Source organism: Tympanuchus pallidicinctus, unplaced genomic scaffold (genome assembly GCF_026119805.1).
Source record: "Tympanuchus pallidicinctus isolate F22 unplaced genomic scaffold, pur_lepc_1.0 scaffold1, whole genome shotgun sequence".
Classification (NCBI taxonomy): domain Eukaryota; kingdom Metazoa; phylum Chordata; class Aves; order Galliformes; family Phasianidae; genus Tympanuchus; species Tympanuchus pallidicinctus.
Genome location: NW_026294618.1, coordinates 106,492,262 through 106,508,791, shown reverse-complemented (window position 1 = coordinate 106,508,791; position 16,530 = coordinate 106,492,262). Strand labels below are relative to the sequence as shown.

Genomic DNA, 16,530 nt, shown 5'->3' with positions numbered 1-16,530 from the left:
TCTTTAGACGGCGTTAGGAACCTTTTCTTTCTCTGCAGGAGCAGTGAGGCATTGCAATGGGCTGCCCAGAGAGGTGGGGGAGTCACTGTCCTGGAGGTGCTCAAGAAATGTTCACGTGTTGCAGTGAGGGGCTTGGTTTAGTGGGGAAACATTGGTGGTGGGTGAACGGTTAGACTGAAGGTCTTTATCTTGGAGGTCTTTTCCAACCGTGGTTGATTCTATGATTTCAAGTCAGCAGTATTCACCATAGCTCCAAGCTCTCAAGACCAATAGGAAGGACCATTTAGGATATACGTATTAGCTATTGAGAAACTCAAATGAGGAGCTGATTAACAGTATATTGAAGGTGTAGTAATTTAGTAATTTTTTTCTCCTTTGTAAATCTCCAAAGAGAGGGTACTTTTCTAAGTAAAGCGTTGAAGAAATACTGGTGGCACAGTAAATGCTAGATGACAAGATTCCATGGATAAAATGCACTGAAAAAGATTCACTGACACTGTGCTGGAGGCACCTACTTTTCTAGCAAGAATTAGTTTAGAAATCAAATCATTGTAGCAAATTTCTAAGGCAAATAGAAAGTTGGCAGAATTTTTGAGTGAAATAATCACTTATGGGAGTCAAAGCTAATTAAAGTTTTAAGAAGATTTCAAGGTGGGCATTAAAAAACATAACTCTTAGGAAAGCAGAAAGAACTAAAATGGAAGTGAAGATCTGTTTATTTTGAAAAAGTAAAATTAGGATACTAGTTCAAAACCTTTCTTTAAAGTAAAAATGACCAAAAAGCCAACATGATACGAGGCTAAAGTACACAGTTGCACAGTGTCATTGCATGTTATTTCTTCATTGAATGTAGACTCTTAAAATCACAGAGCTGGATGGGAATCTCAGGATCACGTTCAGCCCCACTGTAAACGTGCTGAGTATTTCTTACATTTCCATACCACTCCAAACAAAGCTTTGGTGTTCATCCATTCTTTAAGACCAGACTGGTGAAGTGTCCACAGCCTTTCATAGCAGTCTTTTGCTTCTTTGAAGTCTGTGACATATCACACGTTCTGTCATAGTTCTTTGTGCTCCACAGCCCGACAGCATTCTGCCTTATAAGGTAATTTTTTCCATTCTCTGGGTTCTGTGCTCATTTATATCTTTGTTAGAATTAGATTCCTAAAACTAAACCTCGTCCTCATCTAGAAGGAATTTCATTTTCACGTGCATTTTAAGCTAATAAAAAATTAAAATTTGTTTACATGTTCTATGGCCTGCCATCTATCTGATTTATTTTCTCTCAGGCATACTTGGTTATGGACAGTTGTTAATTAGTTTGGTTTGCTCCATAATAAGTTAACATTTCAGTAGGTAGGAGTTGAAAGGTATTTATTATATTCAGTGGTCTCTTTTTCAGGTATAGTTGGCCACTGCACACTTAAGTTTGAAAATTTTTGTGTGTCGCTCAGTTACGTGTAACTGCTGTAAATCTGTTTCTGAGGTTTGTTACTGCTCTCAAGTGAATGTTCAACATTAAAACATTTCTAAAGCTAGATGTGATGAGTATCAAAGTTGTATTAATAGCACAGTAAATTTTATCCTGTTTGTTTCTCTTGCCTTTGTAGGAGTTGATGGAAGACAACCAAGTGATGCTAGAAACAAAGAGGATGTTTGAGGATCAAATCAAGACATTGCAGTTCCGTTCTGATAAATTACACGTGGTAGAAAAAGAGAATCTCCAATTAAAAGCTAAACTACATGAAATGGAGTTGGTAAGTGTAAATGGATGATGAAAAAACCTACTAAAAATCTTAGAGTTCTATTTGTACTTTTAATAAAAGACCTTCCTGTCAGAATGATGTGGGAGAAAAGTAAGGTATGTCTTGATTTACTGATCTTTTTCTGATGGGCTTTGCTACAGTAGTCTTGATTCTGCTTGGGGAAATAAAAATTGCAAAGAGCAATACTCTTCCAAAATGTTTAATCAGCTTAACTTATGCTGATGAGACTCGTTAGTAAGAGGATAGGATACATGTTTTTTGGATGATACGGTATTTTTTTGTCTCTTAAGTACTTAGATCAGTACATGGGTCATGTTTCCACTTCTAGAATAATAAAGTGACATATTTTCCAGAAGGTTTTTCTCAAAATAATTTTTGTTTTTAATAATTTCTTCCCTCAAAAGTAAATACTGTAAAGTATAAAATCATAATTTGCCTGTTTTGCAGGTTTATTTGGTTTGCTTTCAGTTTTCATTGAGGAGCAGGAATTTACCTTCTAATCTGAAAATTTTCAGAAATTGATAGTGAGTTATAGCTGCACTTTATTTTCCTACAAGAGTAGAATGTGCTGAGAGGGGGACTTGCAAAGGCTGTTGAGACTCTTTCACTGTGGACCCACTCCTGTTACAGCTTTTTGCATGGAAGTGGTCTTATAGTAGAGAAACAAATACTGATCCTCTGTTTGTTGTGAGTGCCACAAGCTGTGCGTATTGCATGTGCTTCCTTTCCTGATATTCTGAGAGAAGTGGATTTTGAAAAACAATTTGTCACTTGAGAAGAGGTATTATATTTGTCTTTGCTGTTTGCCACACTTCTGTGTCCTCTGTAATTTTGTCTGTTCCTCCCTGTCTCACTGTGCGTTAGCAAATCAGAAAAGGGACCCTGCATTTCTCTGCTGCGTACTTGATAGTCAGTAATTTTGTGCATGTTGAGACGTATCTGTTTCTAAAGTTACACATGAAATAATTTTTAAGGAGCATGATATGGACAGAAGGAAGATTGAGGAACTTATGGAGGAAAACATGGCTCTAGAAATGGCTCAGAAACGAAGTATGGATGAATCACTACATCTTGGCTGGGAACTTGAGCAGATAAGCAGGTTTACTGATCATTCTGAAGGTAAGTTTAATAATATTTGCAAACTGGAAAGGAGTTGATAAATGAAGGCTTGGCAGGGAGAGTACTATTAAGAAATTAAAGCTCCTAATCCTGATCAGTTATTGCTGCTTTTTTTTTTTTTTTTTCTTTTTTAAACTCAGGCCTCAATATCTGTGCAGAGGCAACCGTGTGTTAAAAGGGTAAAACCCATAAATACCTTGGAGTTAAATGGTTTTGGCATTCAAATGTCTGTATTCTGCCTTGGTACTCTGAAAGTTAGGAGAGATTTACTAAGGTTGCTCAGTAATTACAGTAATTCTTGAAGCAAGAATATTGATTCTTCTGGTATAAGAATGCTTGGTCATGTTCCTGGATCACATACCAAGGATTTGAAGAGATTTTGGGGAAATCTCTATCATGATTATGCACTATAGAATATGTAGGACATTTATTGTTTGCATCTGTAGTGTTGAATAAGGAAAATGAGTCACTAATGCTGTATTCAAGGAGGAGGCACTGCAGAGTAATCATAGGCTTTTAAATCTAAAAATGCCAAGTCTGTCCTTGAATGACTCCAGGTAATGACAAATTACCTTTTTTTCACCCTTTTTTTTTTAATTGTGTTTTGCTGTCACAGTGTCACATAAGTCACTTGGTCTTGAGGTAACTGAACTGACATCAAGCAGATTACTGAAATTGGAAAAGGAAAACCAAGCCTTACTGAAAACAGTGGAAGAACTACGGAGCACAATGGATGATTCTGTAGGAGGCAATAGTTCAAGGATTCTGAAAATGGAGCAAGAAAACCAAAGACTGAACAAAAAGGTAATCATCAGTGTGTTTTGAGTTGTGTATGAGTTGCCTAATTTTACTTGCTATTTTTTAAGGCATAGCATAATAAGCATTGCCCTGATTTTGGCAAAAGTAAATATTGGTAGTGTCTGAATAGTGGTATGGTGCTTCTAAGTTTAGGGTAAGGAAGACAATTTACAGGAGAGATGGAAAGATATTTTTTTTCTTATTAATAATTTCTAAATGGGATCATTTTATTCAGAAGACTCTTTCACAGTAGGGAGGAAAATCAGTGTGTTTATATTGGGACGTAATGAAAATGTTTTATGATTCTTGATAAAAGTTATTTTAATTGTGTAATTATTACACAGGGGGAAGTATGTGTATATAGAGAGAGAAACCTGTCTTCACATATGCAGAAAACTTGATCATGTATTCTTGATCATTACTGAGAAAATAGAGATGATGAGTCAAGGAACTGCTCAAGTGAAATGAGAGAAATTACTCAGATTTATCTGTGCTGATCTACAAAATTTTACTCTACAAATGATACATATGAAATGACTTAGTGGTTATTGTAGGGAATAAAAACTGAAAAAAATAGGGACGAAGTACAGAGGAACAAAATGTCTAAAAGTTTCTGTAATAGCTATGTCAGACATTAGAGAGATTAGTGTTGGAGAGAGAAGAGGTAAGAGACAGTTGGGGGAAAAGAATGAGAAAGGAATCCCTTGTTGTCTGCTGGAGTTCTTACCACTTCTGATGTCTGCCAGCACGTCCTTCTTCTCTCACTTGACTGTAAGAACACTGCTGCGAATTGTAGTGACCTCAGAAAAATGAGTGAAGCTGAACAAAATATTTGTTACAGATATTTTATATGTAGTCTTTCTATCTAGACATGCTTTCAGGTAGACTGATTGTATCAACCCCACTCTTGGTGCCCAGTTTGCACAGACCTGCTGGGACAGCTGAGCAGGCTATGGGTAAATTTGGTTCCAGGTGGTACCTGACTGTTCCTGCTGAGGTGCCTGAGCCAGTTACTTCTCTGTTGCAAAGTGCCAACATCCTCATAAAACATGCATTGCTCTGCTAAGTTAGGGATCAGGACTATCTTAATTTCAGAGGGAAAATAAACAGAAGGCTGGTCAAATGTTAGTGCTCTCATCCAAAGTAGAAGTATAATTCAATTCTGATTTAATTGATGTCACGCTTTTTGCATATTTCCAATCACTGAATTGCTTTGTAGAACAGAATTTGTTATTCCATGGTCTCCTGTGATATTGTTTTATTCCTTACTATTTTTAACAGCAAGTAGGGGTGTGTTTCAGGTAATTGGTTTCTGAAAGTATTTCTACTGAAGTCTGAGATGAGCAGGCGATGAAGGGGCAGTAGAAACTCCACTTTCAAAAAAATAAAAGTGGGTGTTTGGGGAAATATCCAAAGCCTAATAATATTACCAACACTTTTTTGAAAAAGTAGCTTACAGGTCATTTTCTCTGCTGACATAAAAGAATGTCAGAAGTCATTGAGGAATAAATTGAAATGAATTGTTTTGCATACAAAACAGGAAGTTACTCTAACTCTCCTTATTCATCTATATGAGAATAAAGGCAAGGCTTAACTTTTTAAGTTGTTTTTTCTTTTTTTCCTAGATTGAGGGACTGGAAAAGGAAATTATCCAAGAGAAGCAGTGTCTTCAGATCAATCAAAACTTGACTAAGGATTTGATGAAAGAAAAAGTACAACTTGAAAAGAAATTTGAGACGCTTCGAGGAAACTTAGAACAACAAGTGAGTAACAGAATTAAAGGTCTTAATGCGTTGTATTGTTTTGTTCTTTTTTTATTTCTCTATAGGCATAAAGGAGTTGTAGATGTAGCAATACCTGCAGCAAGTTAACTTGTCTAAGACCTGCGGTCAGTGAGAGTCACGACTTATTTTTAGCTGAGTCTTTACTGTTAATTTTGGGACTTCTTAGTGTTGAGTTTTCATGGGCTGTGTATTTGCTGTGGTTGATTAGAGGGTGTAGCTCAGCCAGAATAGGAAATTGGTAACTTTGGAGTTAAGCCAAACACCTCTCAGTGGAGAAAAACAAGATTCAGGTGGCTGGTCAGTGTTTGGAGTAGTGTTGGATTACTACTGAGAACTGTACAGCTGCTTCTTGCAGGGTCCTGTATCTGAGCTGCTCTGCTGCTGAGGCTGTCACTTACCTTTGTAGTTATCTGGATACAATGGATGATTCTGTAGGAGGCAATAGTTCAAGTACCTCACATTCCAGACATCCCTTGCACCAGTACTAATAGCTAGTCACAGCTCAAAAATGATGGCAGAATTTCTTGTTTTGCTTGCTAGAAATTGGAATCTGTGCCTTAGTAAAAGACGTGGGCTGCGTTTGGAAGGGTACTGATGTTATCTTATGGGTGCAGGCGCTGTCAGAACTTCTGCAGGTTTTTGGTGAGCAGTTCAGAAGGCTGGTAGGAGGCAGCTAGTAGGAGACAAGCTATGGAGACTTCTGGAAATCGTTGTTAGTAATCAAGTCCTTCAAAATTAGACCTGTGGTTATCTTTTATTAGTTCTTAGTGAGATTTGATATTTTAGGGTTTAACTGAAAATTACAGAGTACAGTATTTTGGAGTACAGAATACTCTAAAAGTTCTGTAAGCTTGTAAAGCCCTTGTTTAATCAAAACTTCAGATTCCAGACGTGGAAGCTAAATCCCAACCACTGTGCTTGGCATGATCCTGTACTTTCATTTAAGATAAGTGGGGATAATTTTAAAGCAAAGGTGTCATCTTATCTTGTTTTGTTACAATAACTGATCAGTGCATTGTATTTGGAGCATGCAGAGCCTTTCAGGAATAGGCCCTAAGTCCCTTCATAACCATCAGGAATGCACGCGTTGTTTTCTGTGATGAAGTGGGACGGATAATTCTGTGAGACTATTTCTGCTTTGAAGTAATGTAGATCCTGTAATTAATAGTTGCATTTAGACTTGTGTACGAAAGAACACATCATTGGCTCTGTTTTTTATTGTGGCTGGCACTTCTTTGCAGTTCTCATAGATGGTTTATTGTTCAAACATCCCTTATGGAATGCGATCTGTGTATTTCTAAATATTGATCTAAATAGCTTTCTGGGTCTTGTAGTCTGTTAGTAAGTTAAGTTGATACAGAGTAAGTAGGGAGGAAGAAGAAAAATCGAGATATAAAAGCTATCCTTGTTCTTGAAGTAGATTTGAGAGTACGTTCCTTAAGAAAATGATTTAATCTTACCAGTGACTTTCTTTGTAGGCCATTTTGGAGCAACGTGTCCTAACGTTTCTTTTTAACTGAAAAATTAATGTAGCTTTGATATTTCTTCCCAAAATGGGATTTGACTGTAAAGAGGACGCCCTCATATCCCAAAGATCAGTTCTGCTTTTTCCAAGGGAAAGAAAGACACTCACATATCTGTCCCACTTCTTTCCATCTCAAGTTGGGTTTAGAATTCAACTGCGATTTTATACCTTGTTTATATTTTTCTACAAAAAGCTGTCTGGAAATCACAGATTTTAAGGAAAATACAAACTAGATTTGTTAAACAAATGAGAAGGAAATGAAGTGAAGAAATAAAACACAGCTTTTATGGCTTTTTGTGTGCTTTATTTTTGTATTGTCTGAAATCCAAGAGGGAAATATTTGAGGAGCTTTTTTGTCAAACTCTCACCCATGTACATTTGCACCGTCTGTAAGGCTGCAAAGAAATAAGCAGTAGAGTAAGAATCATTTCAAATCCTACTGTAAAAAGGCCATAGGATGCAGTCCTAGCATCTTAGTGTGTGTATGGGAATAATTATTTGTTGACACGTTGCTTACTAAAGTTTGTTTTTCCCTTAAATTAGATTAAACTCCTAGAACAAGAAAACGAATGTTCAAATCAAACCATAGCTTCCTTAAGACAGCGCTCACAAATCAGTGCTGAAGCACAAATGAAAGAAATTGAAAATGAAAACAAAATTCTTCACGAGTCTATTAAGGAAAACAGCGGTAAATTAAATAAACTTGAATTTGAAATGAAACAAGTCCAGAAAGAATTGAAACACTATAAAGAGAAAGCAGAGAGAGCAGAAGAACTTGAGAATGAGATGCATCGTCTGGAGAAGGAAAATGAAGCGCTGCAGAAAAGAATTGCTAACTTAAATATCACTTGTGAGAAGATAGAGGCCTTAGAAAAAGAGAACTCGGACCTGGACGTGGAAAACAGAAAGCTGAAAAAAGCTTTGGATAGTGTGAAAAACCTCTCGTTTCAACTGGAGTCCTTAGAAAAGGAAAACTCACAACTTGATGAAGAAAACTTAGAGTTGAGAAGAAGGATTGAATCTTCAAAGTGTGCAAGCATTAAAATGGCACAGTTAGAATTAGAAAATAAGGAGCTGGAGAACGAAAAGGAGCAGCTTAAAAAAAGCCTTGAACTCATGAAAGCATCGTTCAAGAAAAATGAACGCTTGGAAGTCAGCTACCAAGGTCTAGACACAGAAAACCAAAGGCTACAGAAAGCCCTTGAGAACAGCAATAAGAAAATTCAGCAATTAGAAAGTGAATTACAAGATTTAGAGTCCGAAAATCAAACTCTGCAGAAGAACTTAGAAGAGTTGGTTATTTCTAGTAAGCGCCTGGAGCAACTGGAAAAAGAGAACAAGTTGTTAGAACAGGAGACTTCTCAACTGGAAAAAGATAAGAAACAGCTAGAAAAAGAAAACAAAAGACTTCGACAACAAGCAGAAATTAAAGACAGTACTTTAGAAGAAAACAATGCCAAAATTAACCATCTGGAAAAGGAAAATAAGTCTCTGTTTAAACAAATAGCTGTCTACAAGGAGTCATGTGTACGCCTGAAAGAGCTAGAAATGGAAAATAAAGAGCTTGTGAAGAGAGCTAGCATTGATAAGAAAACCCTTGTCACTTTACGAGAGGTAAATAGGAAGTAGTTACCATTCTTGTAGTCTGTTTATAGCATAGAGAACTAATATCTCTGTTTTGGGGGGGAAAAGAAAGAATGCTTCAATCTGTAAACTGCTAGCATTATTTTAGGGGTTGCAGTAGGGACAAAGGTGCATAATAATAATAAATGCAGTCATAATTACACTGCAATCTTTAAGGGTGCTTATTGACAGTTATAGAGCCTATATTAAATGGATGTCGTTCAGATTCTTCATCTTAGTGTTTGTTTGGGCTGCAGCATTACCTCTTGATTCTGATGTTCAAGACCAAGTTAGAAAGGAAGGGAGTGAAGGAACTAAAATGAAATCCTACTTCTGGTTGCAGTGGAATGTCTGATACAATGAAAAGCTAACAAGTGGGAGAAAGGGAGTTAATGGCAAGGACAGATTTTGGACTGTGATAATAGAAGATTTGTCCCATAGGGAAAGCTAAGACATTTTATCTGTATGGTAACACTAACTTTTTCTGTGTAAGGACTTGGTGAATGAAAAACTGAAGACCCAACAAATGAATAACGATCTGGAAAAACTTTCCCATGAGCTTGAAAAAATAGGCTTGAACAAGGAGCGTCTCTTGTGTGATGAGCAGAGTAGTGATGACAGGTAAGAATGGTATTGGCTTGCCCAGTCAAAAAACAGTACAGAAGTGAGGGTCTGTCTTATTCATAAAGATAAAATGGCTTTATAGATTGCATTTTGTACGTGTTCAGATTTTAATGCATGGTAACACACACAAAATAGAGCTTGCTGTGCTTTGGTATGAATCAGTTAGTTGGTGTATTTGGCTGCCTTTGGCAATGAGTTACTAATTTTGCCACTAAGAAATTTTTTGAAGTATGTCAGAAGATGTGGTTAATGTGTAATTAAAACAGCCAATGTTGTAGTTGGTAGTGGAAACAGTGACAGTAAAATGTAGTATGCTCATCTTAAGATTTTCCCCTTCTGGTTGGTAGAAGTGTTATTAACACTTTTGTCAGGTTAGCTTACATTCTGTCTTTGCCTACTGCTATTTTCTTGTAAAATCTATCAAAAAAGTGATTGCTTGTTTCCCTTCCTATGTGGACTAAGATATTTCTAATGCTTTCCATACCTGCCAGCATAAAGCAGCTGCTACCTGATATCTGCTTCAGTTTCCTCTATTGTACGTTGTGTTCTGTCTTGTCCTGCAGGGATTTAGGGAAAACTTGTGACAGAAGAAAAGCAGACAAGTGTGGGCTTCTGGCCAGTCTTTCCTTCATGATGCTATTTTTTTTTCTTAAAAAACATCAACAACAAAAGCAACAGAAGCAGGGGAGAGGAATTGCTGTTGTCATGATCATCTGTTATTATCAGTGGTTCTCATGAACACATAGGTTGGTTTAGGGCCTTTTATACTGAAAGAAAATCAAATGACAATTCTTCGGTTTCCTTTTCTTGATGCCAGAGCTGATTTAGTGGGGTGGTGCCATAGAGCCATTGCCATCTCTTGTTTTCTGCTGGTGTCCTTTATCATCTTCTCTCAGCTCACAAAATAAGAAGTTCTGTCAAGAGCAGTCCTTAGAACTCTATTTAAGCAGATTCCTAAACCCTTTCATGTAGTACAGCTTCCAAAAACTCCTATACAGAATCATATTCTTTCCCATTTCAGATACTTCTTGTTCAAGAATGAAGAAGTATCTCAAAACTTTTTAAAACTGCTTGGAGGATCATGAATGAGAAATATTTCTTTGAAATGTGGAAAGTTTGTTTGATTGGAAATTGTGCTTTACAACTGTCCTGCCTTTCACTTTGCAAATTGAAAACACACTTTTTTTCCCCCTTATTTAGAGAAAAATCTCTTTTTTTCTATCTGGGGCTCAGCTGATGCCATCTGATAAATTAGCTTTGAATTCCTTGCCATTTTGTCCTACCTTTCAAATGGCAGCTGTCTTTAGGTGAACATTTGTAGATTCAGACCTTGAATCTGAAATACCCAAATGGCAGTGAGATCAGAAATTTGTACCTTTTCTTGTTGATCAGTGTTCAAAAGGATGCTGGAGATTGAGTCTGTTATTACACGAAAAGAAGAAGGAAAAGGAGTAACTGTATAACTTTCTAATAACAGAACTTATTGGTAGCTGAATATATGCTTCAGCTCACAAAGGCAAAGTGCTGTCTGTTCTACTTTTCACAGACTGCCTGAAAACTATTCCTTGTATCTCAGAATCTAGAATTCTCATCCTACTACGTGATGTTTTTGGACAGCTTTCTACTTATTAATTCTCTTACCATTGGTCTTCTGCTCCAGTTCCTGACTGGATCTAATGCTGTTGTCAATTCAGGAGTCTCTTGCAATCTCTTCACTCTGACAGATTTTTTTCAGCAATTGAGATCAGGAAGGAAAGAATTTATGGCTGCTTCTATTTTATCCTACAGCTGGTAAAAGTGGGATGCCTTCCAAATTCTGAACACAAGTACAGTGACAGAGCAGTTGAAAAGTGGAGTGTGGCCTTCTAAAATCCTCTATTCTGAAAGATCTAATAATGCATTAGAATATCCTGGACTGACAGTCTCAGGAAATACTGTTCTAAAGCAATATATCCTAAATCTGGTCCCTCCTCTCCCAAACGTGGTTGTTTTTTTAGGTGCCCTGCAATATTTTAAATATAGCAAAAAAAATGGAATCTTCATATGTCAGGAGTGGTAACAGTCTTAAAATAGCAGCAGCTGGGCTGAGGGAGCAATTCACACACTCATGCATCAAATGAGCATGCACCTGCAAAGAACTGTTCTCCATCCCTAATGCCTCCTCTATTTGAGCAGGCAGGAAATGGAAATTGATGAAAGTCTTGCTCTCCAAATACTTCACATCTGAATTTAGTTGCAGTCCCTGCTGCATTTGCTGGAGTGGAGCCAGAAAGAAGGGTGATGTCAGCACACGCTTTAATTCTCCCTGTAAAGTCAGCACCCTACTGTTGTGGCTGAGTATTTCTTTTGTATATCTAATATGTTTTGAAAGAAAGAAGGATTTAAAGATGGTTTTGATTGTTCCCTTCCATTTCTGTTAGAGAGCTGATGTTATCACCTAGGCATCTTCGTGCCTTTGAATAGAGTTAGCACGTGGATGTTTGGGCGTGCAGCTTCAGAGCAGGGTGAAATTTGGATAACCTGAAGTAATTGTTGAAAGAAAAGCATTTCTTTGTGGTATGCCTTTGAAGGTACAAACTTTTGGAGTCAAAATTGGAATCCACTCTTAAGAAATCTCTTGAAATAAAAGAAGAGAAAATTGCTGCTTTGGAGGCTCGTTTGGAAGAATCAACAAATTTAAACCAGCAACTCCGTCAGGAACTTAAAACAGTAAGGATGTGTTTTATTGCATAAGGTTAAATGAATCGTATTCCAGCTACTGTTGTTTCTGCTTTTTGTTTGGTATCTTTGTTTAAGACAGCAAAAAAGATGAGTAATCTTGGGGTAGCATAAAGCAGGGCAAAGGTGTGATTGCTTTTTTAAAACTGGAGTGATAGAGGTCCAGAATTGAAATCACATGAAAAGAAGTTGGTGATCATTGAATGTGTCAGGTAGATAAACGTTCTGAAGTCTGTTTGACTTGGGATGCCAAAAACAGTCAATTCTTAGCAAGTTACATTTCCTGATCTGCTTTGAGCCTTGATGGCTAGTTAAAAAAAGAAATAGTCTCCTTGATTGTTGGACTTTGTTATAAAAGTCGAGAGACACAATTGGAAGCACTTGATTAAAATGAAGTCTCCTTTTGGTTCACAGTCATACTGTCTAAGTGTTTATTATGGTTGAGCTATCAGTATCCATATGTCATTTTTACAGTATCTCATCAGAGATAAAGAAAGCAAATTTACAGGTGGAATAGTATAGAGCATTTTTTGTACTGTGGAAAGTGGTGCAGTCATATGGCGTTGTATGGTGTAGAAAATGAAAACTACTAAACTGAATGCAAATTGTCCTGGATAATTTCAGGTGAAAAAGAACTATGAAGCTCTCAAACAAAGACAAGAAGAGGAAAGAATGGTTCAGAATCCTCCTCCAAGAAAGGGAGAAGAAAATCAGTCTGTCAATAAGTGGGAGAAAGAAAACCAGGAAACGACTAGAGAATTACTGAAGGTTAAAGATAGATTAATTGAAGTGGAAAGGAATGTAAGATGTGCTTTTTCTGTTATTCTCATTTGAAATATCTGTCATAAGCTGTTCCAGTACTGTGAATAAGGGTATTCTTAAAGAAGTGTGCAATTTATCACCTAATTTACAGCTGGATCTTGTGATGCTGTAAAGCACTTGACAGGCATTTAAAAGGAAAAAAATGGAAACCTGAATTTTTCCCTTTTGAATCTAGAGATATCTCACAAATGACTCACATGGTGTTTGTATACACATCAGTGAGAGTTCTTTACCATTTCTCCATAGGTAAAATACTAGTTAGCCATTATTTCAGTCTTAAACTGTAGTGATATCATTGTATGTTACTCCTGTAATATAAGGTGATACAGTTTTGTTACACTCTGTAAATATCTGTGAATGTTGTCAATCTTGCTGCTGAAGCTGAAGTACAAAGGATCATAGGAGTGTAAATCATGCTGCTTTATTTGCTTTGGAGGAAGTGTTGTTTCTAAAGTTCCATAAAAGCCTGTGAACTCAAATTTTCTTTTTGTTGTTGTTCAAAGAATGCTACACTTCAAGCAGAGAAGCAAGCACTGAAAACACAATTAAAGCAGCTTGAGACACAGAATAACAATCTGCAGGCTCAGATTCTCGCACTTCAGAGACAGACTGTTTCTCTGCAGGAGCAGAATACAACTCTACAGACTCAAAACGCCAAACTTCAGGTAATGCTTTCTTATTTTCTTTTTAAAAACAAATGTAATTGAGAGGTTTTTCCAAAGCTAACTAAAGTGATGTAAGTCACATTTTGTTTCTAGTGCGCGTATGGAAGAGAAGGGAATGTGGAAATAACACGCAGTAAGCACAGTCAAATGAGATTTAGTGATTGATGATCAAGAACAAAATTTCTGGAAGTTGCTTCTATTCCCTTGTGTTTGTCCTATTTAAACTTGTGTCTTTATAACTGGGAGTAGAGTCGATTCTCTTCTTCTGTCTATTATTATTATTTCTTTTTTAATTCTAAATTAGGTCAGGGAAGCAGTTGGTTCATCCACAGAGACTAAGAAGTTATTCTATTTTTATAGCTGGAGTTTAAAATAAGTAAATAAAAAATCATACCTAAAAGAAAAAGCAAGGTGTTGGTTATTAAATACATGCTTGGGTTTTTTCCTCTGATAAATAAAATACACTTCTTTACGGATTGGATTTTGGAGCTCTATAAATCAAAACTACTTGATGGGGAAAATTAATACAAACTCAGCAGTGCAGCACAAATAGATGCGAAAAAATGACGAAAGGTGGGCAGAAGTCAGTGAGTGAAGGAATCCTTATGTGAGTGAATAAAATAACAAAGAAAAATTAATGCACGTTGTGAATGCCTTCAGTCATCATTCTGCCTTCTGCTGTTGTACCACAGATGCACTTTCCATCTACCACACAGAAATCTAATGAGTGCACAGTGCTCCCCTTTGTGGCAGGCCAGCCTGCGTACAAAACAGAGTATTTGTGCACACGGTGTGTCTCATCTAGATTTTAAACTATCAGTGGGCACGGGCATGGGAATATCTTGTCTTTCAGACAAGTAGGGGTGTACATCTGGGATTCAGGACTGTTGCTGTTTTGTAGTAACGTTTGTCAAAATAACAAGAATATCTTACGCAGTTCCTTTTTGCTGCATGAAGGAACATCACCACAAGCCTTTCCTATCTGACAAGTAAGGGTAATAACTGTAGATAAGTTCAAGTACTGTGATAATGAGTTGGAAGAAGTATTTTTCGCTTTCAGTGTAGTTGTTGCTGTGAGCTTCACTAAGCAATGTGATGTTAATAGCTGGAAATGACAGGAGAATGTCACACCCAGCTCAAGAAAGGGAGTTCCTCCTCTTCCTTGAGAATTCAGCTGTTTTTCTCGTATCTGTTGGAGAGCAAGTAAATCTAAATCAGAATGAAAGCTGAAATATGCTCAACAAAATTAAAGTCACTATTAACCAGAAATGCAAACTAGCCTGATCTATGTTGACTCCATTGAAGCTGTTCTTAAGCAACTGTAAATCTAGTATTCCTCCTGTTGACCCTAAAGAACATATCAGAAAAATGACACAGTAAAGAATAACTGGGAATTCTGAACCAAATCAAACTTTGAATTCAGTCTGTGAAGTTTTGCAGCATATATGTGCTGCCAGATGTTACTTCATTTCCAGTCAAGGTTCAGCTTTGTCATCTGCAGCAAAGAATGCTTCTGTTCCAACAGAAAGGGATTTGCTCCTCAGTAATAGCATGTACTGCAGCAACAGACTTTTCTTGGTTTTGTTTTTAACCTTAACAGATACCTTGAGGGTATTAGAAGTTGCAGTCAGTTAGTGAATGTGTTTATTTGCTTTTGTTTTTGATTAAGAAAGAGGAGGAAACAAGCCTATTACAGCTCAGGTGACAAGTATGTTAGGTATCCTCAATTCTTTAATACATCTAAGGATTAGATTAGGTTCATTTTTTATAGGCAAAGTAAAGATTTTTGTCTTATGTTGAATACTTTAATGTATAATGGACATCAATACTGTTCTGACAGAGTTTTTAAAACATGATCTTCCACAGGAGTGCTTTCTGTCAGCTGCTTCAACATGCACATAAGGTGATCAGCTGCTGCCATTTACTGTGATGGGAAAAGAACAGTAGCTGGCAGCTTCTCAGTCAAACAGAATCTGGCTAGGTCCTTTCAAGTTTGATAGCTTCCCTTTCTCTCTGCTAAATGGATGGCAATGTTTTAAGACTGATTGTGAAGTCTACATGGATACAGCAAGGTTTTGTGGAAACAATAGAGATTCTGTACTAGAAAGAGGTTTTGTTTTTTTTTTTTTAAGAAGAGTTGCACCAAAATAAAAGGAACTTGGATATTAGTAATGTCACAGATTGGATTTACATGACTAGGATCACTGATGATCCAAAATATTCTTAAGGGTGTGCAGATTTGAGTTATTAGGATAGAAGAAGAAAAGTGTTCTTGTTAAAGGTTGTCAGGTAATGGAGTAACCAGGCAGATGCACTTAAACACTCAAAGTTAAACACTCAAAAACCCTTTAATAGGAGGATTCAGACAACATGATTCAGTCTGTGAAATTAATTTGCTTCTCTCGTCAAATATTCCTGACTGCAGGTTGAAAATTCTACCCTTAATTCTCAAAGTACATCTCTAATGAATCAGAATGCACAACTGTTGATTCAACAGTCTGCTTTAGAAAATGAGAAGGAAGGTGTGCTCAAAGAGCTGGAAGACCTGAAGTCACTGTACGATTCACTTCTCAAAGACCACGAAAAACTGGAGCACCTACATGAACGCCAAGCTTCTGAGTATGAGTCACTGATTGCTAAACATGGAAGTCTTAAATCTGCACACAAAAATCTGGAGGTGGAGCATAAGGACTTGGAAGACAGGTAAATACTGACGTGCATGTTAAAAATAGAAGACTTTTTTCTAAGCAAATAGTGCTGTGTACTTAGTATGAGTAAAATTTTCTTTACTCAAAGGTATATAAGATCTTCAGAATTTGAAAAATCACCATTTCAAGAAAATTTCCATTTTTTCTTCTTATTCTGTAGAAAAGAAAGTTGAATATGATTTTTCTTTGCAGGTACAATCAGCTGCTTACACAGAAAGCACAGCTGGAAGAATTGGAGAAAGTGCTCAAAACAGAACAGGAGAAAATTCTGCAGCAAAATGAAGAACATGAGACTGTGGCAGCAGAGTATAAGAAACTTCGTGATGAAAATGAAAGGTAGAGCAGAAGTCTGGTGTGTGTGTTGGTGGAGCCCTGAGT

At 36.9% G+C, this 16,530-nt stretch overlaps 1 protein-coding gene across 15 annotated transcripts in view; it reads left to right on the top strand.

Annotated features, from left to right (window-relative positions):
* Window positions 1–16,530, top strand: part of CCDC88A (coiled-coil domain containing 88A) — a 73,916-nt gene that overhangs the window by 33,873 nt on the left and 23,513 nt on the right. For all 15 annotated transcript variants that reach the window (XM_052676581.1, XM_052676574.1, XM_052676568.1 and 12 more), the window contains 11 exons: window positions 1,611–1,757; window positions 2,741–2,885; window positions 3,502–3,689; window positions 5,309–5,446; window positions 7,536–8,606; window positions 9,109–9,236; window positions 11,810–11,948; window positions 12,582–12,758; window positions 13,283–13,444; window positions 15,870–16,147; window positions 16,345–16,488. In XM_052676581.1, coding sequence (XP_052532541.1) covers window positions 1,611–1,757; window positions 2,741–2,885; window positions 3,502–3,689; window positions 5,309–5,446; window positions 7,536–8,606; window positions 9,109–9,236; window positions 11,810–11,948; window positions 12,582–12,758; window positions 13,283–13,444; window positions 15,870–16,147; window positions 16,345–16,488 — 2,717 coding nt within the window. The remainder of the gene's footprint in view (window positions 1–1,610; window positions 1,758–2,740; window positions 2,886–3,501; window positions 3,690–5,308; window positions 5,447–7,535; window positions 8,607–9,108; window positions 9,237–11,809; window positions 11,949–12,581; window positions 12,759–13,282; window positions 13,445–15,869; window positions 16,148–16,344; window positions 16,489–16,530) is intronic.